General features: G+C 38.4%; 1 protein-coding gene across 6 annotated transcripts in view; it reads right to left on the reverse strand.

Annotated features, from left to right (window-relative positions):
- LOC145467319 (von Willebrand factor D and EGF domain-containing protein-like) overlaps nucleotides 1-25,811 on the reverse strand; it is a 104,042-nt gene that overhangs the window by 38,636 nt on the left and 39,595 nt on the right. For 4 of the 6 annotated variants that reach the window (XM_081450863.1, XM_081450865.1, XM_081450864.1 and 1 more), the window contains exons 10-24: nucleotides 14,801-15,233; nucleotides 11,740-12,023; nucleotides 9,742-9,856; nucleotides 9,194-9,457; nucleotides 8,107-8,221; nucleotides 6,901-7,305; nucleotides 6,217-6,327; nucleotides 5,820-5,933; nucleotides 4,577-4,687; nucleotides 3,822-4,016; nucleotides 3,556-3,669; nucleotides 3,248-3,361; nucleotides 2,352-2,465; nucleotides 1,632-1,745; nucleotides 1,209-1,322 (exon numbers count right to left, since the gene is read on the reverse strand). In XM_081450863.1, coding sequence (XP_081306989.1) covers nucleotides 1,209-1,322; nucleotides 1,632-1,745; nucleotides 2,352-2,465; nucleotides 3,248-3,361; nucleotides 3,556-3,669; nucleotides 3,822-4,016; nucleotides 4,577-4,687; nucleotides 5,820-5,933; nucleotides 6,217-6,327; nucleotides 6,901-7,305; nucleotides 8,107-8,221; nucleotides 9,194-9,457; nucleotides 9,742-9,856; nucleotides 11,740-12,023; nucleotides 14,801-15,233 — 2,717 coding nt within the window. The remainder of the gene's footprint in view (nucleotides 1-1,208; nucleotides 1,323-1,631; nucleotides 1,746-2,351; nucleotides 2,466-3,247; nucleotides 3,362-3,555; nucleotides 3,670-3,821; nucleotides 4,017-4,576; nucleotides 4,688-5,819; nucleotides 5,934-6,216; nucleotides 6,328-6,900; nucleotides 7,306-8,106; nucleotides 8,222-9,193; nucleotides 9,458-9,741; nucleotides 9,857-11,739; nucleotides 12,024-14,800; nucleotides 15,234-25,811) is intronic. The other 2 variants (XM_081450867.1, XM_081450868.1) reach the window with 2 other exon arrangements.

The following is a 25,811-nucleotide window of genomic DNA, read 5'->3' on the forward strand; positions in this document are numbered from 1 at the left end:
TTTATTAAAAACAGGTATAAAGTTAAAACAACAAATTAGTTTCCGGTGAGGTAATTAGCGTTGCCAAATGTCTGTTATTTTAAGATAAGGTGTTGATTTGAGAGAGAAACGGTGAAGATACTGTTTGTTGTTTTCAAGTTTGTGTATGTTGTTGATGTACTTTAAACAACACGTTTCACTTTATCCGGAGAGATGCAAGTTTATTCATTTCTTTGCAGCTTCTAGGATCAGCAGAAAGAGTTTATTCGCCATGTTTGGTTTCGGGGAACTAGGAACTTATCCTTTGCGGCTGTCTTTTGCAGTTTGTAATTTCAGCATTTAAAAGAAGATTTTCGTTGTGGATTGTGCTTTATGCAATATCGGATAAATTTGCACTTAACGGCAAACTCATGATACGAACACATCATCTATACATACAACTTTAGATCTACAAGCAAGTTGCACACGCGATAGGTCAAGGGTCAACAATAAATTTACGTATTGGTGAGCGCTGTTTAACTCGGACTTTTTGCTGTCTTAAGGTGAATTCAATTGAATGAGCACTGTCAGAGCAGTGTATGAGGCAGCACTGAAATATCTGAACTTATCTGTGAAACGTGAAATAAACTGTATTGGTGAAAGTCTGGATCCGCCACTGGATTTCTCTTGGGGACATCTATCACAATATTCTACATTGTTTTATTTCATAAAAACTTTTAAGTCTCACTGCCGCTCATTTCGAAAAGTAAACAAAAGGGAAAAAGGTGAATTGCATTATTCAGTTCAAAGAGAAACAATTGAACAAAGGGAACAAGTAAGCTTAGACTCTCAAAACCCAGCTATGCAAAACTACTTACAATACAGCTCCTTCCCACACAGGTTGTATCTTACTTTTACTTTTAATTAAGCTTAACCATCAGCCTGTCTGTTTATGTTTTAGAAATAGCACGTACACGTCATCGCTTCTGCATGCATTGCATGCCGTTTATTGTTAGATGGTAGTAAACTTTACCTAAGCGTTAAGTTTACCTTTGCAGTTTTTCCCGTCTTTGGAATGTTGGGAATCAATTAAATCATTACTCATATCATCAATCCTAAGTCGGTATTACCGTTTACTTGAGTAGAGAATTTAGATGTTAATGGACGATAATGATGACTGCCTTGTCAGTCAAATATTCTATTTAGAATGAATTCAACAATGAATATACTATTATGAAATCAAATGTTACCATTTTCACAGAATTGCCCTGTAAATCCTTCTTGACACACGCAGGTATATTGATTGACACCATCCAAACAGGTTGATCCATTTGCACATTTATTGGAGACGCAATCGTCAATATCTTAAATGTTAAGACAGTACAAAATAAATGTAGTCAATTTAAAAGACAGATTGGTGCCTAGCGGGCATGAAAGAGTGAACCAGAGAGGCAGAGAAAGAGGAATAGAGAGAAAGAGAGAGGAAAGGCAGACCAATAGAGAGACAGACAGAGAGACAGAGATAGAGAAAGAGACACAGACGCAGACCCAAGGCTGAACGAAGTCCCTTCTGATAACCTCCATAAATGAATAAGAGCATACTGTACATCTCCTCGTCAACAATAGTTCTTACAAATTCCTTATAAATAGGACAAGAAAATTAGCTTCCCCACCGGTTTCACACCAGATCCCAGTATAGCCAGCTCGGCAAAAACAGGAAAAACTGTTCACTCCATCAATACAGGAACCACCGTGTTTGCAGCTGACACCGAGGCAATCATTGATGTCTGAAATAAAACCCTTTTTTATCAGGCTGCATGTATTAAGTCTATTTTTCTCTTGGAGGAGGCGCTGGAGTTGAGCATTCTTAACTATTTTCATATTCAAGGATACAGCACCAAAGCCACTGACTTGTTTCCTGAAACATTTGTGGGAACAATTTTGCATGGCATTTTATTCTTTACAGGGATTGATGCGCACAATTTGATATCCAAGGTTTTCAAATCGTCTTTAGTAACCTCTTATCTAGACTTTCTCAAAGTCAGGGTTTTGTTTATGTTAAACATATTGAAGAAGATCGAGTACGGGAACGGCGTTCGGATTCCAAGCCAGCCACCTCCCAAGAACCCTAACTCTTCTTTATTTCCTACCAGCAGATAAGGAGATTGAAGAAACGAGATTGATGTCAAGCGTGATTGTCTTAAGTGGGGAGCTGTGAATGGTCATTTTGATTTTTGATAGAAATATAGAAGACTATTGAATACTAAAACATAATTTACTACTCTTCCAGCATTCCCCTCATTCAAGATGGGAATTTAGAATTAATGCTTTTTTTATTTATTTGAAGTAATAGGAAATAATAGAAAAGTATAGTAGGCAAGATCTTAACTTACTATTCTCACAGCGCTCCCCAGTAAATCCACTCGAGCAGTTACACGTGTAATTGTTGGCTCCGTCAATACATAATCCTCCGTTGGCGCATGTGTGCTTAACACAATCGTCGATGTCTAGAAAAGGAATTTAATTAAGGAAATTATATAAGCATCTCAAAATAGAACAAGAATAGCAAAATACTAGTGTATCAACGATCTCACAGGGATATCAGTTAATTTCAGTTCATCACACCTCGGGGTGTTTTCATAAAAAGTAAATTTCATGTTAGACTGTTTAGAGTCTCCTATGTTTTAGTAAGATTGTCGAGACTCAATCAACGTGCCGCCATCATGGTTGTAACGGCGAGCGTAACCTGGAAAGAGTGACTAAACTACGAGGGTTCCCCTATTTAGGGTGAACTGTAAGCAAACCAAGATGGCGGGAGTTAGATCTAAGCGTTCTAGTCTTGACAATCCAATGACTGTGAACAGTCTATTAGCATCTGATTTTAGAACAGATGTAAGTCAACATATTGTTTAATTGTAGATATATATATATAGGTAACTTGAATATAAAGGCGATCAGTGATGCGGGAAAATTGTAAGGAGTGATGAGAGGGACTGGTTTCAGAGACTCTTGTCATCTACCAGGAAAATTCAGTTTTGTTGCGTAGCGCTTGTCTTAAGTGATGCTGAATAAGAAAATTACTGTTAGAGTGCTAAAAAAAATGTATATTAACAATCCGACGTTTCGCGTACAACCCCTTCTTCAGTGTTAGTTGACTCGGTGAGCTTCTAGACGATTGCATTTCACCAGTGTTTAAGAGTTACAAGCAATGAAAACAAATATTTAAAATCGATCAAACTGTTCAAAATAAGTATGCAATAAAATAAACAGGTATAACAGACGACCTTACCTTTCTCGCAGTGATTCCCGGTATAACCTGCTACGCAGCTACACGAGTAACTGTTGACTCCATCCACACATGCTCCACCGTTTGCGCATGTGTGATTAACGCAGTCATCAATGCCTTGGCAGAAAGATACAATTTTAGAAGAAACAAATAAAACAGGTCAGAATAGTGTTAAAAGCAAAGCGTGAGAATGGAAAGTGCATGAATGTGAACTGATCAGTAAAGTGGATTGGAAAGATAAGATGGACAAGTGAGAAGGAAAGTACTTTGTTTTTACACGGCATCGACCAATTTCCCAAGGTCCAACGTACCTATATTACACAAAATTCCAGTAAATCCCGCCAAACAGCTGCATGTGTAATTGTTAATGCCATCCACACATGATCCACCGTTAGCGCAAGTGTGATTTACACAGTCGTCTATATCTGACAAAAGAAGAGGAATAAATGTAGACTTTTAATGGTGCTTTTCTTAATTTTTATTTTTTTATTTTTTGCCCCTCGAAAAGGTACCAAATGTCAACACGACAACCATTTTTGTTAGATGGTAGTAAACAATACCTTTGCGTAAACTTTACCTTTGCAGTTTTTTTCGTTGCCAGTAAAACCAGACGGACAAGAACCGCAGGAAACGTGAGTGGTGTTCTCGAAACAGCGTACACCTGGGTAGCAAGTTTCATTGCTACATCGCGTAATGGGAACATCACAGTGTCCGCCCGAATAACCAACATTGCAAACGCAACTGTAATTGTTCACTTGATCAAAACACGTCCCTGTTTAAAAACATGGAAAAATATGTCTGTCCGTTCATTTGCTCTTAAGTCGTTGGCATTCCTTTAGATTATCACTGTTTATGGAATTGGTAATAGGTATGGAACTGTTACCGTGCGCTGTGTAGTGTCCCCGATAAATCAACCAAGTTTAAATAACGTAAGCTTAACTATTAGCATTAAAAATATGAAAAAGATCAGTTTAAAGTTAATAAGGAATTCACTGATAACGTATAACTCTGCTGTGCTGGTGACATGCGAGACCAGTTCTCCTATTTTATTATTATTAACGTTGCTACAGTAACAATGTTTTTGTAGTTGGTGCTGCTGCTGTATTTAAGCAGAACAGTGCTCTCAATTCCCTGCCGCATGCAGACCTTGACGTGAGGTGGGGTGGGAAAGGAATAAAAATTATGAACCATTAACGAATGTACATGCTTTTTAAATCGCAATCGCCCGATTCGTTTTTCCAGTTATGTTAGTGGTTGACTAATGTAACTTAAGGTAAAGTTTACGATTAGTGAATTAACCGAATGATAGTTTGTAATTAAGTTTTAACCAACCATTTCCACAGGATACTAGAAGACATTCGTTGATATTCTCTTCGCATAGAGAGCCACTGAATCCAGCTAGGCAAGTACAATCAAAGGCATTGATTTTATCAACGCAGGATCCTAGTGAAAAAACGATCACACCGATAAACAAAAAATACATATTAAGAAAAATTAGTTACTAATGTAACTAAAAGCAGAGAAAAATATATAAATTAAATGAATATCTATTTCAAGGGAATCACCTTGACAAACTGCGGTTCAATTTTTTAACATCTCTTCCTCTTTCTTACTGGTATATTTTGGAATAAACGGGCCAATCGATCTACGTCAATTGAACATTTTGGGAAATCATAAAAAAGAACAAATTCAAAGTCAGGGCCCTTTGTTTTGTTTCGTTTTTTTTTTTTTTTTTTTTTCAGTCACGGAAGACAAAGTCATGGAAGACAAAGACAACATTGCCGTTGTTTGCACAAGGCGAAGCCTGACATTCGTTAATATCAACACTGCAGTCTTCTTCTGTATAACCAGGTAGGCACTGACATCTATAGCCATTTACTTGATCGACGCACGTTCCTTTGAAAAGAAAAGGCCTTTTGTTGCTAGCATCGTAGAAAATACTGAAGTGATGGCTTAGATAGCATAAAGCCATAATGAATGTTCCAGCGTTTTGCTCCATTCACTGATAGCTGTGTTTTGTTTCCCTTGGGTATTTGTTCGGTGGATAGATGTGGCCCAAGAAGAGGGGGGAGGGGGGGGGGGGTGAATTACTATTTATAGGACCGGGTATTAATCTGTTAGTGTTCTTAATCTCCTGGCAAAAATCTTCTTTCCTTTGAAGGCATTGGTACCTTTACGGTGTTTTAGTCAATTAATATTTTAAGGAACGTAGAAACTAATAAACTGGAATAAAACGAATGAAGTAAAGTGAAAAATGGATTAAATCGCCATCATGATCGTCATCATTCTGCTTTGGCAGTTTGTGCCCTCACCTTTACTGGGCTCGATATGAGTTTCTTTAGACTCATACTTTTAATATATAAATAAATAAAAAGAAATTATTTCTTCATAAAATCGACTTTGGGCCTTTGCCCTCAGACATTTTACTCCATATCACTATGTCTGTTTTTATTAGTGCCCAGTAAACGAGCTTAGGTAATGCAGCCCATACTGTAGTTATGATTTTTCCTTAATAGCGCAGAGAGAAAGCCATAAAACGAATGAAGTAAAGTGAAGAATGGATTAAATTGGTCACCGTTATTAACACAAGGCGACGAACTACACTCGTCTATGTCAACGTCGCACTGTAGTCCAGAGTAACCAGCGACACAACTGCAAGTGTATCCATTAACTTGATCTGTACAATTTCCTATGGGAGGAAATGCTATTGGTTAGAGGACGTTATTGTTAAGTGAAAAGGTGTGTGGGATTAAAAAGTTATGAATGGCAAAACTTGTGTGATGTCAGAAGAACCAAAGAAAAACAACAACAACAACAACAACAACAACAACTTGATCGATTTTCGGTTCACCCCTTTTCCTTCGATATGGAATTATTTCAGGCAACTTGCGAAGGTTTAACTCCCTTACTTACCACCACATAAATTGGTCATTCAATGATAAATTAACTGTCAAAATTGTTTAAGACTCTACCATGGACACATGGCGATGACTGGCAATAATCGATGTCAACGTCACAATTTCTACCCTCAAAGCCAAGATCGCAGACACATGTGTAGTTGTTAACTTGATCAATACACTGTCCTGGAAGAGTTAAACAAGTAAATTATTTTCAATTAATTAGTTTATTAACATACTCATCCATAAATCTATTATTGATATAGATTCAAAAACAAAATCTTGTGCCATGATAAATGTACTAGCATTGAAGGAGTATTGTTAACATGGCTTCCCACAAAGAGAGCACGATACGAGAGTCAGTTGACCAATGTCCGCTTACTGCATATATACTTTACCTTGCGACAAACGTCTTTGCTTGATTATCTTATAAATCATTTTAACTAACCAAGTAAGGGGTTACTACGTTTTGCTATGAAGTGTTTGACTGAATTTTAGGTTGACAAATATTTCAAACATAAGTCAAACATTTGTTGCGATCACCCTTGACCTTCCAACAACGAGTCAAAAATGTAGCGATTAATTTAATCATAATTATTGCTGGTGAACAAAACATAATAATGAAAACAAAAGAAAAGAAAGCTGAATAAACTAACAAAAAAACAACAACCAATAAATAACATTCCATGTAACTGACTGTCACGAAACAACATTGGTGAATAAAATGCGAGACATAGAAATTAATTTCCTGTCGCGTACCTCGCAAACAAGGATATGATTCACATTCATCAATCTCAGTGCTGCAGTATTGTCCAGTAAAACCGGGTGAGCAGCTACAATCATAAAAACCACGCCCGCGAGGCGTCCGAGGAATGCACTGTCCATTGTTATTGCACGGGCAGACATTGACAGTTACAGATACGTTTAAGGTGGCCGACGCTTGACAAGCATCCGTGGCCTTGAAGAAAAACTGTGTTGTTTTGTTAGTTGTGACGTTCCAAAATAAAATGTTGTTCTGCACCAGCGCTTCCGCCGGACTTCCGTCCATTATTGACACGGTGACAGGCATTCCTTCCGGATCTGTGACTTCTATTGGTAGTTCCAGACTCTCTCCGTGTACCACATAGTAGTCGGTTGTTGACGTGACATTGGGTGGGTGATTTACTAAAAGAATGAGTTATAATGCGTTGTGAGGCTTACGAAAAAAACCTTACCAAATACTCTAGATATTGTATACCAATCACTTATGGAATTTCCAATGCAGTCACCCTTTTAGTTTTGTTTTGTTTTTTTCTTTTATCGACAACTTATTCGTTAAATCCTGAAGTCTTTCAATTCCCAAATGGCCGATGAATTTATCGGGATATTCGCGAATGCAGTGGCAACTGTATAGTGGTTTCAAATTGTTATTATTCACAAGGAAACAACTAAATAGATGCATGTTGAGTTGATAGTCACCTCCCAAAAATTGTCCAGATTAACAATACAGTAGTATTTCCGATTCTACCCGTCGCCTATTAGTACCTATTCTTGATCGGTTATGTGGGATTCCGATGGAAAATGCCGTTAAAACTTGCTTTTCCGGCAGATTTAATATTACAGAAATTTCCCCTTAGAGGAGATGCTAAACGTGACCAACAACGCTGCTTTATTTAGTGTTTCGCTAGATTTTAAAACGTTTGGCTAAATCAAGAGCTTTCTAACTTGATGTGATGTGACATACCGGGTGGTGGCATATTAGTACTAACGCTGTATTAATCGACTCACTGATTGAATGACTGATCAGGTCGCTCAGTCCGTTGATTGACTGATTGATTGGTTAGATTCATTATTTCTTTTTTAAATGGTTCAAAACCATGAGAATACTTGAGGGCGCTGAGAAATACTTGGTATCAACCAAACATTTACCATGTGATAAAGGTCAATTACCTACACTTTGTGAGTGTTTTAACTTGTCAATATTACCTTGCCGTTCAGACCACTTGTTTTTATCGACATCGGGGAGGCACTGTTCGCACCAGTCCTTTGGATTAGGCTCGTTAGGCGAAAAGCAATAACGATTGATAAAGCAGGAGTTATTCTAAAATAAAAATATATATTATTAAGTTTTCAGCCCAAAGAAATCACTACATTCTTGATCGTCAGATTCGTGATCATTTACTAAGGTTTTGAGCATTTTATTTCAAACTGTTACTTTATCCTTTGAGAGAGAAGTGACGTGAACTTAGTTGGTTAGAACTTAGTTAGTGTGGCACAGCTACCACACGAGCCTTTCTGTAGCTCGATAGTAGAGCCTCCGACTCGACTCGACTCCTATTAATAGACCTCGGAGTTTCTGAGTGCAGGTGGTTACGCTTCTGAAAAAACCACAACACCGACCAAATGACTTGTACGCAGCTGATTGTAAACCACCCTAAACATCTAAATTAAGGATCTTTTACTTGTATTTTGGCATGCAACATTGTCAAGAAAAGGAAAAGGCTGCACGGATTACAATTCATACTTGTACCTCACTCTAGCAAAAATAGAATAAAATGTTTAAAATCCCTCCTACTCAGAATTTTGATTAAATTCACGGTTGAGTATAAAAGAAACTGGTTTAAGATGACTGGCTATGATTTAATCATTTTTAGCAGTTATACTTTGATGGATTCATACTACAATGATATAACACTTGCTGCTATAATATAGGTATCTGAAGAAGTGCTCAATCTTTGATGAGCAAGTAATGCCTATTTTTTGGATACAAAAGGTTATCATGGAAACAGTATGGCCTGTCAAAGGACCTCAAATGTTAGCTGTAATTGATTGAAACCTAAAAACAGGCTCGATGATAGTCTAATATGTTGTCAAACTGTGATCATATGTTAAGATACAACATTTTCCAAAAGACATTCCTGCAAACTACTACATGGCTACCTTAAATTTCGGAAACTTTTCTTGTTCTGTTATGACGAGAGTTATATAACGGGTTATAAGGTGACAACAAATGAGATTAAAGCATTCTATTTTGTACATCTGAAAATTGATCTTTCGGAAACATGGTGATTACCTTCAGAGAGCATCCCGTGGAAATATTGCATTCCATACAAACTGAATCGAAGGATATCAATTTAAGCTCCTGCTCGCTTTGATGGATGCCATTGTTGGATACAGATATCAACAGTCCAGAAGCTGGTGTTCCTTCCACGTTTTCATCATAGGTTGTCCTTAATACAGGTGAATCAGGCAAAAAGCACTCCACGAGAACAAGGTCTGTCATCATTCCTTGGTATTTTGTCTCATTCTTGTTTGGGATCCAGGAACTATTTACAACCTTCCATAAGTAGCAAAATATGGTCTGTGTTAGATAATTGTCAAAGCTCTGAACGTAGGTGTAAGTGTTGGCTGCGTTACTTTCCCGATAGTTTCTATCAGGTGTCTTAATTCATCACAAAGAACATTACTGCAAAACGTTGTTTTCATAAATTGAGCCAAATTATTGGCCACTAATGGTGACTTTTGACGATACCAAGTAAAAGTATAAAGCGTATAGGTCTACCATATGGAAAAAAAAAAACACAAAAACGTCAAGTTAAGTACCCAAGAATGTAGCATTACCTCAATTTCCTTAATGTGGCAGGTTACATGGGTAGAATTTAGGAAACCATTCCCTTGTACAGCAACCTTCTTACACGGTCGTTTTCGTCTATCACACAACCCATTACTTTGAAGTCTATGAATGGAAATAGCGTAAGTTCCAATGAAATTTTAAATGTACACTGTATTGTGAAGATTGATTGAAGTTTACCTGCCTGCCATCATGTAACGTTGACGCTCAACTAAACTGCTTGACGATGGGAATTGCGGGAACCTATTATTGCTCAGTCCGCTCTTGTTTTAAAATCCTTTTAGAATTCAAATTAATTCCCTCACGTTTGGAAAAGAAGAGCATTTTCAATCAAAAATTACGGGAGACTAAATCCAATTTAAGAAAGCCAGCCTGTAAGTACTAATTTTACTTCACCCCCTCGATCTTCTTACTCATAAAACATTGAGACCAGACACTGTTATCAATTTATCTTTGGTAGCAAAAAGTCTAATAATATGCACGTACAACCCTTATGGTTTTCCGCAAAAGTTGGACAGGTATGCACTATCCTCTTTTCTTTTCTTCTTCTTCTTTTTTTTTTTTTTTTTTTTTTTTTTTTCTTTCGTGTGCCCTCGGACCTTAACCGTGAGCTCCTTTGCGTTAAAACTAAAAAGGGTCGCTCGTGCATACGTTTGTTTTTATCAAGATCGTGTCTTTCCGTGCATCCAAGATTAACATTGCAGTTTTGAACTGAGAACTATTAATCATCCATCTCTATTCTGTGATATTTTCGGCCAGATCCTGCACAAAAATGCTGCACCGTGCCGTTTATCAGCGGTTGTTTCCTTAAACGTTCTCAAACAATCAATAATTATTTCCCTAACAAGCCGCGAATATAGACTACGAGTAGTCCCTCTTTCGCTTAGTCCGTCGTGCGTGACGCGAAAGAAATTCGCGACAAAAAAATGGCCGCGCGAAATCCTGGGGGCTAGGAGCGCGCGAAAGGAGGGACTACCGCCTAAGCCCAAGAGTTTGCCCCTTCACGGCCGAGTGATTTTTCGGTGTAGGATTTCTCATCGTGACGTCCTCTTATTATCGCCTGTTATCAATAGCCCCGGGAGATCTGAATAAAATTGCTCAGTACTCTACTCTTCAAGTAGCCAGGCAAAAACATATGCCGTTAGAAGTATATCTTCGTTCAGCATTCGTTCAGCGAAACTGCCAAAGAAGTTTTAAAAAGAAGACGGCAAAAGAGGCCTCTTGTAACGATTCTCGCTGCGTCTAAAAGTTATTGCGAAAATTTTAACAGAGTTTTAACCGCGAATTTACATTATACATTATGCATTATGCGTTATACATAGGAGATCATCCAACTGCGGTGAAATGTTTGCCGATAGCAGCGGAAAATTTCAGGTGAATGTCCGGTTTTAAGTGAGAGTCCGGTTCAATCTTTCAAATGGACGGCAGAAAGGCCAAGCTCAGAGAATTTATATTCGTTGACTTAGACGATGCTGTTGAGCAGCGAAATCACTAACACACTCGCAGTCGGGTTGGAGGCAGAAAGCTTTGCCAAACAAAACACTGGATGAATTTATATCTTTCCAAAGCCTGTTGGCAGATTCGCAAGAACATCACGGCTTGCGAAGCGCGATTCCAACGCTTCGATTTGCTCTAGTACCGCTTCGATTTGCTCCGGTTCCAAAACATTCCTGCAAGACGTCACAGGTATCTCGAATGTTGACAACACGTTGTCAACGCTCCTAACATAAGCCAATCATATTTTTGCGTCGTGAGAGCAACGCATAATTCAAACTCTAGGGCTTAGGCGGTAGTCCCTCCTTTCGCGCGCTCCTCGCCTCCAGGATTTCGCGCGCCATTTTTTTCTCGCGGTTTTCTTTGGCGTCACGCACGACGGACTAAGCGCAAGAGGGACTACTCGTAGTCTACCCCGAATATGGTATTCAACACATTCACAAAGGACAGATGTTATTAATAATTAGATTCTCACTCCACTTTCTTATGCTTACCTTGCAATGAATGGTTTTTGAAAAACGGATACAGAACAGTCTTCAGCTGTATAGTCCTTGTTACAAACGCAAGAGCCATTAACACATTTCCCTCTAAAATTGCAGTCGTTGGGACAAAGAAGTTGAGCTATCTCTTCAACTATAGGAGGCAACTTGGGCATCTTTGGGGCTGTAAAATTCCTACTGTCGTTGGAATTAACAGTTGTGGTTTCTATGATTACATCATCGCATTCATCCATCAACATTGCAACAGCGCCTATGGCAAAGGAACGGTCTCCAGTATACTGCAAACGGAAACAAAACAACAAAGAGACAAAAGTTTTACTCAATGAAGAACACTAGGAAAAAAGCACAACTGCAGCTTTTAACCATTTTTTAATCACTTCAAAACGTAAGTCATAACTGTCACCTTTTTAGCTCATTCATGCTTGAAGCAATGAATGAGGTATCGTGGTGAAGCAGATGTTGGCGGAAGTTGTAGAACGTGAACGGAAGTAGTCTCGGTTGCTACCCCTCCCAACTATAATAATCCCAAAAAAAGCCTTTTAAAATTTGCAGCGTATCTTGAAAGGAATTTTTCAATTTAAAAAGATAGCTTCAGTTTTCCTGAAGCGCTCTTATTTGCAGCAGATTCGGAGTGACTAGCTGATATCAGCCAATTCTTGCACAGTGTTGCGTGACGGCTTTGATTCCCAGAATTTTCGACTAATTTGCATAGTGCATTCTCCCAGTGAAGCTTAATACATGTAGCACACACAGAAAAAAAAATACACTGTTCTCCTGGACGTCTATCTTACTGCGTCTTCTCTTCGAGGTATATTTTTCCAAAGACGACGCAAAGACTCGGCGAGTATTGATAAAGCCGCATTTGTATCTGGAATATTTGCACATCCGATCGGCAACGTTTGTTTGTCTTCACAACATAAAATTTTGCCGCCTATTAAAAAAACATGAAAAAGAGTCATACCAATAAATTATATCGCTCATGTAGATGTAAGTTTGGATTTCAATTAACCATTTTGTTTAACCTGCTGGATTCCCTTTGAATGAAAAATTTTCGCTGGAAGCGAGTCATCCATAACGTGTCAGGCGGATTTTGCATTTCGTCTTGACTAGAGCGATTGTCTTGTAGGCTGTTGAGCTTACATAATAATAAAGTCGTCAGTGAAAGCCATTTTTTTCTCATTCAACACAGTCCATCTTTTAAAATGAACAGATTAAAACCTTTATTCGTGTTAACCTGTGGAAATTTTCTCCTGTAACTTTCCGCCAAAATCGTGCACATTGTTGATTGCTGTTCGCTTTTCCACATTCTCCAGCGAATAAAAAAAACTACCATTTCGCGGCAAAAACACCCTCTATAGGAAAGGAAAGATAACTTAGCAACACTATACGATTCTGCTTTTCCACGAGAAGTGGTATTTTTAGTGGCCCCTTCAAAAATACTGCGCGGAAACGTACCTTGCCAATATTTGGCAGACTGTGGGATCCAGTCGTGTCTATTTCACTGTGCGAAATGGGTTCGTTTATGTCGATGCAGTGGTTGTTAGCAATTTACAACAGATATCGGCTTCAAGCTACATGAAAGCAGTTAGTCCCCGGCCCTTCATGTAATTTTGCCTCGCAGTCGATGGCAATTTTTCAGCTTGTAATTAAGGGTCACCTTGAAATTAAAAGAAAAAACATTTTACGCAGACATCGAACTCGATTGCGTCGGCATGGTTTCGCATCGATCGCTGGGACTAAAAAAATTTTTCCAAATAGCGCTTGTTTGAGCTACACATTTCTGTCATGGATTCGCGTAATAGAAAGTTGTAGGGGAAACAACTTCAGGAAATTTCTTTTAAAAAAGAAATGACCAGCGGCCTTGAAAATTTGACCCAATACTTTTTTTTTCGTAATGGCGGCTGGAGATCGAAATTTCCTCTTGACAAACTTTGATGAAGGTACGATTATAACCTGACATGACGTCACATACGATTAATAACCTTACTTTCTACGGTTATTAATCATAACTTGCGCGTATAATAACCGTAAGTGGCAGCTTTCCAGTTTAATAACCGAAGAACACCGCACTGTAGGGTTATTAAACTGGTTTGACGCGAATAGTACGTATAATACCCGTACAACATATAGTACGAATATTATCCTGTACTCCAAAAGTATTTTGACACTCCAGAACTAAATTGGCAGCTGTTTTTAATAACTCAAATTATTTCCAACTGTTTCTTGTTAACCTTGAAAGTTCACATAAGCAGAATTCAACTGTACCTATATTCGATAAGTCCAAGAAATCAATACAAACTTAAGCCATTACACGAATGATCTGGCTCCAAGAGCCCTTTGATTTGGTTTAATTTGTTTTGTTTTGTTTTTTTCTTTTGTTGCTGTTGCTGTTTTTGTTGTTTTTAATTGAAACAGTTTTATTAGTATGACTGATCGCAATACAGGCAAGGTCAAGTTACGGATTGCCTAAGACCCTGAATAAGGGTTTTCAGAAGATGGCTTAGGGAGCTTTAAGTTGATTCGTAGAGATTAAAGTGGTTGAGAATGAACTTCTTTGTTGGTTAATGGACCCGTACAATTTTTTTTGTAGAATTTAACATCACTGTGGCAAGCCTATTAAGAAAATGTTACCTCACTTGACTTGAAAGAGTGAAACGCTTACATTTTTTTGTCAAAAGTTTCAAGGTATAAGCGATTAAAACGATCAAATTCTAACGCCGCGAAGTAAAAGACGTTAACATAAAGTTACCACGGATGATAGCCTACAGAGCAGCACAGAAGAAACGCGGCCCTAACCTTTCCTAAAGAAACAACACCATCCACAAGCCTGTAAAATTGTTTACAAAGAGAATATTCAATTCTCGCTGTAATTTCTTTCTAGAAATAACAAAGCAAAGTAATAAGCCGGTAAATCTGTAAACCGGCATCAAGAAGATTCGTACCCAGGTTGCTTTTCTGTGCAATTCAAGGAAAGCTTGCACGGTTATTGTTAAAAGTCACTCCTAACCTCGGTTAATCCTTACATCTGCTGGCAAGCCGATGTATATATGCCTACCTCAAGGTCAGATGCACAAACGTTCACCAGCGCTTGGACATTTGTTCCCAGTTTAGCACACATCTTTCCAACAGGTGTTTCAGCCAATCGCTCAGCGCAGTATCGGGTTGCGTTCTCTTTTGAAATCACATTAACGGATCGCTTTTGCCTCTTATGAGCTTCGGGGTCTAAAGGCTTCATAAACAATTCGTAATCCTCGTCAGTTAAATCGTCCGACCATTTCAAGTCTCTTTTTTCTGGTGATCTGTCGCACATTTTTATTCGGTTGAATTTATCTTTTTGTGTACTTGGGAAGAAAGCTGGGATGCCATCCTTTACGCATTTAGTTGTTTTCCCTTTGTCTGTGGTCACATCACAAGCACACGCTGGCTCAATTGGGGAACCTCCTTTGTTGATCTTAGGTGGAAGTTTGTCGAAGTAACTTGGCCATCTCCTACGAGAAATAAAAATGTTGAGTAAATGTTTCTTAACACCAAGCATTCGCTGCCACAAGTTTGCAAATTGATTTTTTGTCTCCTCCACAATGCGTTCACTAAACTGGTGAAATGAACGGAAGAGGCCAGAATTGCCAAAATTAAAGTCTTGAAATTTGTCTCTAGTCTCTAATTTGCAGCCCACTAGCAAACTATGGCACACGGTAGAAATAAGCACTTTCTTATTGGAAAAAATCTTTGTCTCTCAGGAGACACCGATTAGTAGTGATTCAGTAGTGATTTAGTAAGGAGAGTAATGGTGGTGGTGGTGCTGCTGCTGCTGGTGGTAGTGCTGGGTCTGATGTTGATTCTCATTGAATGTGAAGTATTACTTCATTGATTTCATTAAAGAATGTCTCCTCTGTAAAGAGTAGGTACTGCAGTAGTGAAACAAGGGTTGGGTTTCATTTTCTACTTGATTTAATTTACAGAACTTGCGCAATCTACTTTCCTTAGGGAGATTATCTGTCTGATATCTACCTACTTCAATCATTAGCTTGTGATTACTTATTTACAATTGAACTAGATGTCGTCTTTCAGGAAAATGTCTTAAAGTGCTACTGAAACGAAATTCTCGTACACTCTTGTCAGCCCAATCAGAGGGTGTCTGGAAAACCCGAATAGCGAATAGTGAATAGTCGCGAATAGCGAACAGCGAATAGTCCCGAATAGCGAATAGCGAATAGTACGAATAGTGCGAATAGTGGCGAACAGTCTCGAATAGTGGCAAATAGTGGCAAATAGTAGCAAATAGGATACCCAGTATCTCCCAGTCAACCTCGTAGCAACTTAGGATGGGATTTTTCCGCTAAAATGCCCAGACGCTTATCAGGACAAAAGGTGTTTCTAAACGTAATTTCTTCTGTTTTAACCGCTGCAAAAGCGTAAATACGTCTTTATTAGGTTATCCTTGTGTTTTCTGTTTTCTTAAAGTCGGCGATAGACAGCCTACTAGCCTGAGTTCGGAGAAGAAAAGGTAATAAATTCACTGAAATTCCGTTGCCTATTGGATAATTAATTAACGCTGGATATTAGAACTAAAGCGGTGACTATTGAGGACTATTCGTCACTATTCGCACTTTTCGCGACTGTTCGCCGCTATTCGCACTATTCGAGACTATGCGTACTATTCGGGATTATTCGCTATTCGCTATTCGCGACTATTCGCTATTCGCCATTCGGGTTTTCCAGACACCCCCAATCAGAAGCATATCACCTCGAAGCGTCTAAATTCTCTTTATATGTTCAGAACAATGCTGGGGTTTTTCTGCCGACCAATCAGAACCACGGAATTTTTTTTGCCCATATATGGAATTAGCGGATTGAGGTAAGTTTGTTTACAAAATGGCGGCTTTTTGCAGAGAGGTTGTCTTCAAGACCACTTAAGAACAACAATTCAAGCCATAAACCCTCTCGGGAAAGCGCTGTCGGAATTTGATATTGTCAACAGGGTCTGCAGAAAGGATCAGGGAGCTTTTTCTGATTACTTTGAGTCAAACTTGGCTGGTCAAGTTGTAGATGCTTGAATCGAGCGTGTTGTTTCGTGGCTTTCGTGGACTCGTAAAACGCTACAGGGACACCTTTTTTGATTTATTTTCCGAGAAAGGGAAAGGTAAATCATATGATAAATCTGCTGTGCTTCACGTAAGATGGTAGTGGTTTGTTCGTCAGGTGTTAACTAGCCAGGATGAGTGTGAAATCGTGAAGGAGATCTCGTTGTAGGGTAAGGATGTTGTATGTTTAGAGAATGTGACGACAGAGAAAATGAACATTGTGGAGGACAATGTTTCGGTTTTAAAGCTAGGTTCTGGGCCGGTGTTGAATATAAAAAAAGTTTACGGCCCCCAGAGAAAATGGAGGATCCCGAAAAGAGTAATACATCTTGTTTTGTACGAAACGTAGACAAAGGAAATCTGTTTGTGCTTAAGGTGGAATTAATTCCCTGCTTGCGGGCATTTGCATGTTTGGAAACGTTGCAAACCAAAATGGATTTCAGCTGTTTAATTTGGTGGAAAACTCCTCAAGATTTACGTTTCTACAACTTAGCAAGGCAGTACCCATCCCAGATGGTGTTTTTGCGACAAATGCATGATTGTCATTTCTAATCTGAAATTCAAAGTTTTATTTCAACCCATACACTTACATCCGTTGACATGATGTTGACATTTCTTCTAACTATGCATGAATACATGAATTATATAAATCAAAATAGCTTTGAAAACTTGAGCACACTGATGACCTTACCTTGTTATGGCACTGAGTTGCAAGGATGTTTCTTTTAACTGAATTGCCAAGTGCTATTAGCACTAAAACAGCAAAAAACACCATATTTTGGAGGCATTGTAGGGCAAAATTACAAGATGTAACCGAAAGAGCCTTAGCCTGATCATGGTGAAACCACGGATGCCATTATAAGTAAATTTTTCATCGTTAAATGTGCTATTTAAATTGTCTTGCTCCTCAAAAATTGCTACAATCAATTGCATTGATATCAGAAATCCATTGAAATGGCTTTAAAGTCACCTTGTTACATTCACCATTTATTTCACTTGTAATATCATCAGAGGCAGTTTTTAAGGCTAATCTTAAGACTTATCTTTTTAAGCGTGCATTTGATTTGTAGTTTTTACTTTTTATTTGTAGCCCAATTGTATTATATAGTGTATTTAATTGTTAGGATTTTAACTTTTAGGATTTAGGATTTTAGGTTTTTAAAGGATTAGGATTTTAATTTTAAAGTATTGTAAAGCGCCATGGACAGTTAGTGGAAAATGGCGCTATATAAATGTATATTTATTTATTTATTTATTTATTTATTTACATATTTATTTATATTTAGTTCCCAATGATATTTTGTTAGTAATTGGAAGATCATCTCCAATGGGTACTGTGAATTAGCAATGAAAGCATAGCTCATGGTTTCAGTGGTAGCCCTAGTGTTATACCTCTTCTCATAATGAAATCAAGCCAGTGCAACTGTAGAGGTAAACTGTCAATAAATCGTTTCTGTCGTTAAATCACTTCTTTTGTTTGCGTCTTCTAGGCCTCACTATCAAGCTGAATTTTAATATATTGAAAGTGGCCTATTGCAACTGAATTCAGTATGACCAAGTTTAGTTGTATATCATCTATACTGAGATGTTTTGACTAAAATAACCAAATTGTAACAAAATTTGGAAATAAAAGCAGAACTGATGCAAGTCTGTTCTTGAATACTTGCAGTAGCTCTTAAAATTGGATATCACTACACAGTATGCCCCTTTGTCAGTCAGTTGCAAGGTCATTAAGTAGTCTGTTTTGGTCAATTACAGTAGGTTCTAAATTTGATATTGTAGACATGCCGCCACTTTCCTTGTTTGATAACTACAGTGTAGATGGAAAAAGTTAAGTTATTTCTTGGGAAACATAGCCAACATGTTAATCCCAATCCCCCAGTCTTTTAAAATACCAATTGGTAATTTAGCATCTGCTTCAAATATTTTGGCTGGTTGGGAAGCAGACTTGGGGGGAGGGGGAGGGCTGGATTGAGTGGCTAGCCACCCCTTTATGGAGAAGCAAAAAAAATTTTAAAAAGTGAAAAATATTGTGGTTACGATAGAAAAAAAGGCAAACACTCTGAAAAGGTACCTAATAATTCATTGCAATTTCTACTTTGTGGCATTGCTAGTATTTCTGGTGTAATAGTTTTCGATAACATGTAGGTCTCAATTCGCAAAAAGCGACATTTTATGGGCATGTCCCTGACTCGTCCCCAGTCATTTTCATATAGCACACGGCAGCGCGCGAGGTGGAGGAGCAGGGGCTGACTTGCTCATCTCACCTTGCGCTCCCTTCCTTGGTACCCATCTTTCCTAAATAAAACTCTAGAATTAATGTTTCTTAAACTTAAAGGCAATAAATTAAAAATCGAGGCACCTAAAAAATAAAAGCTACAGCGCGCAAAATCCAGTCTGACTTTTGGTAGTTCTGCACTTTTCCCATTGTTACGAGTGTTTGAAGCGTTGTGATGTAATCGGTGAAAATAGTCTTTAAATGGAAAGCATGCAGTTCCATTAAGGCAGTCAAATACAAAGCAGCACGCTCTTTTTTGTAAAAAGTTATCAACAGTTAGAAATCGAAGAACACAATTCTGCGAACTGCATTTTGGGGAAATGATTTCGAGGCTTCGGGTCTCAATGGAGCGGATCATGCGTTTGCAGGACTCTGACCATCCAAGACTAGTATAGCCGCAATACGTAAATATTGGCATAATCATCGATTGGTAAATTCGTTGGGCAGTAAAAGTATCAATACTGGAACGGATGCCCCGTAAGAGGTTCACTCTTCCTGCTGCCTTCTTGTAAATGCCTCTGGCATGGGTGACCATTTTTGATAAGGATATTTCTTACCAGAAAACCATAAACAAATGAAATGTTAACCTGTATAATCCTGTATAATTTCACCTCTACCATATGACTTTTAACCAAAACGCATTCATGAATAATAGACCGAACAAAACAAATATTGAGAAACAAAACTGATACTATTTTTTTATTCAAATCATCTGTACAATGTTTAACTAATCAAACAATTCCCTTTTCAAAGAAGGTACTTAAAATAGATCCCTGTAATGAAATTTGACACTACACCATCAATACAGCCACCCGTTTTAATACAGCAAAATTTTCATGGCGTCTTGAGTATTATAAGACTTAGCATTAACAAAGTTTCACTGTAATGTGAAATAAACATACAGTTAATGATTATCCAAGCTTATGTGTTATCTTGAAGCACTACTTCCAAAATTCAAAGGGAACTAGTATCATGGCCCTGTCATTCAAACCCGCTCATCCCCCCCGGGCATTTGATAGGGGTTAGGTTCCCACCATGGGGGCATTTGCTCCCAAAGGGCTGCCCAGGGGTGGTGCATTTGACAGTTTTCATTACAAAGAATTTCATTACAAATAATTATAAATTCAATTTGGTACTTTTAAAATACAAAAGCATGATTTACATCAAAAGGATTAACTCTTAGTAAAGAATGTAGATGTAAATTCTTTTTCTGAGATTCAACCCTTTGTAAAGTTGCTTGTGTCACAGCACCACCCCAAAAATTCATGATGGTCATTCACACACGAGAGAATCAATGTAGGACAAAAGGGCCCAGAATGTTTAAAAGAAACCTTGAGAGGTAAGTTATTGTTATTTTTATAATAACAATGGATTCTATATTAAATGAGTTTTCTCTGCAAACATCACTTTTGTGAGTTTATCTTTGTGGAGACCAGTGTGCATTACTTTTGACCACGTATGAATCAATATTTCAATATGCTTTATACGAAAAAAGTAAAGTACATGAACGTAAACAGTCCAAATCAAACTTTAACAGGCTAGTCACCAAATAGAAGATGCTTTTTCACGTTATATTAGTGCTCATGAGTACACAACAATACCATTATAACACAAAAATGGCATTTGGACACTATCCCATGGATGGAACATCTGCACTTATCTTACGGCCCCACCATGGAGATTTTATGTGCACCAAAACAAACTGTCAAAAGCGCGAGGGGATGAGCGGGCTTAGAATTGACGGAGCCATAAAGAACTGGGAGTTCTGAAAAGCCCTCAAATTATTGTAGATGAGTGAACAACATTTGAGATAACAATTCAAGACAGGCAGTGGACATGATAGGAAAAATTTACTGTCATCGATTCGATATATTTACACTGCAACGAATTTATCATTGACGAGATCCAAGCTCTTGCAGATTTATTTATACTTGCTTGAACAATTGTTTCCTCTTGGTTGTGACTAGAGTGTCCGAACATCGGCCAAACAAACGGATTACATACACTCTACAAAAACAAATTAGCAAAAAAACATTAAAATATTAAAGGAACAAACCTAGCCACAAATTACACACTTATCGTGGGAAAAAAAATCAGAATCACACCAACTCCCGTGAAATACCGCGAATGTATGACCTGGTATGACGCAATTCACGGAAAAAGCCCCAAATTTCAAGTCCGATTTTGACCGTTTAAACCCTGTAAAAACGACGGGAGCCCCGACTTCTTAAAATGAACTACATGTATCGTACTAAAGTTCCATGCAAAAATAATCACAACACTGATCCCTGTCTCCCAGCAAACGACCAAAAGATTGTTTGTCAAACGCCGGTGTGCTCAATTTCTGTCCAGCTTTGACAGGAAACACAGATCATAAATGAATTTTTTCAAATTTTTCAACATAAACGTGATTTTCAGACTTATTTTGTACAAAAATATGCTTACCTGCAATTGAGAGTTCGATAATCTCTGGCCGTGATATTGCATTAGCAGCTCCTAGAAAAAGTTCGTTTGATTCTCTTGATAAGCGCAGAAAAAGGTTGAGGAAACGACAACCTACTCTCAACACGAAAACAACAACAGTGTCCGCCACTGCTCCGGCAGAGACGACGATATTGTGACGTAGCCGTGTGCAACACTCCATATTAGGAAGTTAATTTTGATTGGTTCGCTAAAAAACCCCAGCATCGGAACGGAGTTAATCGCTCCGAGGTGATATGCTTCTGGCCCAATCTATAGTTTCAAACGTGCTTCAAAGAATGGTGAACTTTATTCTGTCAAATTCTAATATAACGGAAAGTACTTTTTTTTTAGCTGCAGAAATCGACTTTTTGGAGCAAAACTGTGTCCGGGTTCTGGAACCGAGTTTAAGAACCTTGTGACGTCACTGGTTGTATTCACTCAGTAAGCGTTGTAGATTCTATCTCGTTTTCACTTGATTTATTCAAGTTTATTCTTCATATTGTCGATACCTACTAGTTTTCTACCTTGTAATTTCTGTCCAACCTTGACAGGAAATACACATCATAAACGTTGGAGGGCGCCAAAGGGTGTAGATTCACCAAAATGAATGCTACAGATTAGAACAGCTCAGCATACTTTTCGAACATCTGGAGTACTCGATTGGAGACTTCAAAGACTACTGTGGCAACTTTTATATCACGTCCTGAGGCCTACACACGATATATGGTCGTCTGTTTTCAGCCTGGTTCTGAAATCTGGATTCTCACGTTTGTCTAAGGTCTATTGACAAGGTTCTAACATATGCTGGGCAACTTTACTGCATTTAAAGCGGTAAGCGCATCAGCCATCCGCACAATCACGAAGTTATTAACGGTCCACAAGCACACAGAGGGTTCCTTTTTATGATACTAATAAGTGATTGTTGTTTTCGCCCACAAACAGTATCTTTGAAAATTGTGATCCACAGCAGGGTTTGCTTTATCGCCGCATACGTATCAGTGTAAACAAAGCGGGAATTTCGCTTCTCTTTCACACTTATCTCCCAATTGCAATTTCACGGCCGATGGATTACCTTGGGTTCTTTAGCGCATATTTATGTTTATGATCTTCACTTAATAGTATCCAAGTTCAAAGCAATTCGTTAAAACGTCACTAGTTTACACTCCTTTCGAAGGTTTATTAAACAGAATTTGAAATAATTTGTATGTATGACCTTTCGCCGCCGACATTGTCACGCTTTCTCTCGTTTCCTGAAAACATACCTGTAAGGTCATGGAAGCTTAGTTTACCGTTATAGTTTTAAATTCGCTCCCTCCATATAAGAGAAGAGGGTTTCTTAAATTGTTGCTGTTGTGATAACTTGTAGGATGTAGCAGATACAACTGGACTACAGGTCACTGTAGTACAACCTCGTCCACGGCGAAACTCACAAAGCGTCCGGTCTCCTCGAAACGAAGCGACTCGAAAACTCGAAGTGCTGTTACTGCGATTCGTGCGGCAGCACTCCGGATAATATTTTCAAAAGCCGCTTTCTCTTGTTTTCATGCCTTTTTTACTTTATGAGTGTAGATATTGTTTAATTAAATGCTGGCCATTTCACCAAGTGTCCCGATCATTTTGCGATTTAAGAGTCAATTCCTGTAAATACCGAAAATGTGATGACAGTAGCGAAATTTCGGATTTCTTCATATTTTGCCCAAATAACCTCTATAGTGAGTTGTTTTCGAAAATACCATTCAAAGGTCCTGAAGCGCTTTAGTTTTTTCGAAATCGAGGAAAGCCCGAAAGCTCTCTGCCGCCGCCGAAAATGGCCGAAAATTGTCCATTATCTTTTCGCTCGCACAAATGAACGCGATGATATCTTTGATATACCTTGGGTAGCTCATAGTGCATGTCTTACTAGCATTAATTTGATTAGCAAAAGCTCCGAGTGTTATAATATTTTAGGCCGATACAAGTACCTTCATCGAAGCTCGTGAGCGAAAGGGCTAAATTTAGCTAATTTCAAGACCATCAAAAGCCCACTGGTACATCGAATTTGAAGTCGAAACTAAAATTTTCTGAAAGCCCATACGCCATATTATGTTGTTTGAAAGTCTCTTCCGAGGCCCGAAAAAAGTACCCTGTCGAGAGCAATAAACGTGTGGTAACTTTTGAGCAATTCGTCATTCGTGAAACCAACATGGAACTTGGAAAGCTACATCATCAAGAACAAAAATAAGCGAGTGGAAGCATTTTTTCAATAAGGATGCTTGAATCTGGTCTTTTTCCTTTTAGCTTGACCACATGATTAACTTTGGCAGACATTTGCAGTTAAATAAATATAGACGCTGCTTTCGGTACATTGTAATGTCATGCAAATTTATTTCGATCACCGGCACGTGCATATCGCCCGAAACTGATTTTACTTCCGCCAACTGTATGTTTCTTTTTGAAGGTTACAACTGTAGCACATATTATTCGTCCAATATCGGCAGTTTTATGTGGAAGACCCACAGCCGAAAAAAAAACATTCTGAAACGTGAAACTTGATTAATCAATCAATGGATTACAGTTGCATCCATCATGTCTGGCGTAAATACTCGAGCACAACCATTTCATGTAAACAGGCACACTCTACTTTAAAAATAACCGTCTCATCGTGGCATTTCTTGAAATCCTGGTCTGAGACCAGGTAATGATAACAAAGCGTGAGCAGTTGGTGAAACCTCATGATCAACTGTCGCAGAGTTGTGGCATAAATATTACGGCAAGATAATTCGACCGTTGTATTTCTTACCCGTTTGCTTGCAGTTCTAATGGGTACAATTGCCCCTGTTTTTTACCACCAGATTTAAAGATCGTTCCTTTTCTATCACCTAATATGGCACATACCTCTGAATAATACACATACTGTGACATCATTTTGCTTCGAATGTTCCAACAGTCGTCCGCCACTTGCAAAACGTATAAAGCAGCAAGACAGATCAAAGTGTTTTGTGAGCAAAGTCGTGAATTGAACAAATGAACTAAAATATTTTTTGGGTTATGTTTAACATTATCTGGTTTAGGGAATAATGTGGTTGATTTTCATGTTTAGAGTACGAGCAGTAGTGCAGTGTTCACTAATAAGGTACCAAAGAAACACTGAAGTAACGTAACTAACATTTGGATAAGAAGGCATTACAATTGAAACGATCATGCTTTTACATTTGACAAGGGTGGACGACGTCATGTGTTTTAAACATTTTTCATTTTTGTTTCTGGTTCCGCACCAAGAAATAGTTGGTAGTAAATGTGGGTGAAAAGTGAACATTGGAAATATTGAAAAATCAAGGCAATACTGTCTTAATGAAAGCATTGATCATTCTCTCCTTATCAAATGAGATAAACAGAAACGAGGTTTAAGTTTTGTTGCAAAACGACATTTTCAGGTTCTGTTTATAAGGATGTACAAGGACACGTTCATGACATTTTCAATGGAAGTTTCCGATGATACGTTAAGATTCCGTGAAATGCAAAGTTTTGGCGATATTTTCATTTCAAGTTGTAACAAGGCGACGAAGAAACGAGGGTTATTTTCCTTTGTCGAGGGAAACAGACAGACTTCCAGCTAATGTAACCAATGTAGGTATGCCGATGGTGGAGAATATAGAATGAACAAGTTGCCTAGAGTATCCGCAGCGAAGAATATCTAGTTCCATTGCAGCCTTTAGTTTCACTGGCTTTAAAAACAATGAAAATGATTGGAAGAAAAACTGGCCTGCGAGAGCATCCGGATTTTTTTGGCTCGTGTCTTTTTTTTTTTTTGCGCAAGAAACAAGAGCAGAAAAAAACAGGTGCCCTCGCATGTTAAAGAAAAACACAAGCGACTTGATTGAGCCACGTGTTTATGAGCTAGGCACAATTCAACTGGAAGTCCAATATTTTCGGACTTCAAATCGGATCTCTCCAGGGTCGCTCGTTTCCCGACCGCTGGTCAAGGGGAACGAAGACTCTTGGTATGAGGCTACTAGAATTCCAGTGGAAACCACCAACCAGTCTGTCCGCAAGAACAATTTGTGATATCACCGGAGATTTCGATCTTATCTGATACTCAGCGCGTGTTTACCGACCAGTGCGTAATTTTAGCAATTTTGACCTTCAGGTTTGATTTGTAATACTTGATAAAAAACTATACTGAGGCTTCATCCACAATACGCCAGAGAAATTTGAAAACGCAGCTTTATTTCTACGGTTAGGTCTGCCGTCCTCAATAATTCGCC

This window comes from Orbicella franksi, chromosome 14 (genome assembly GCF_964199315.1).
Source record: "Orbicella franksi chromosome 14, jaOrbFran1.1, whole genome shotgun sequence".
NCBI lineage: Eukaryota > Metazoa > Cnidaria > Anthozoa > Scleractinia > Merulinidae > Orbicella > Orbicella franksi.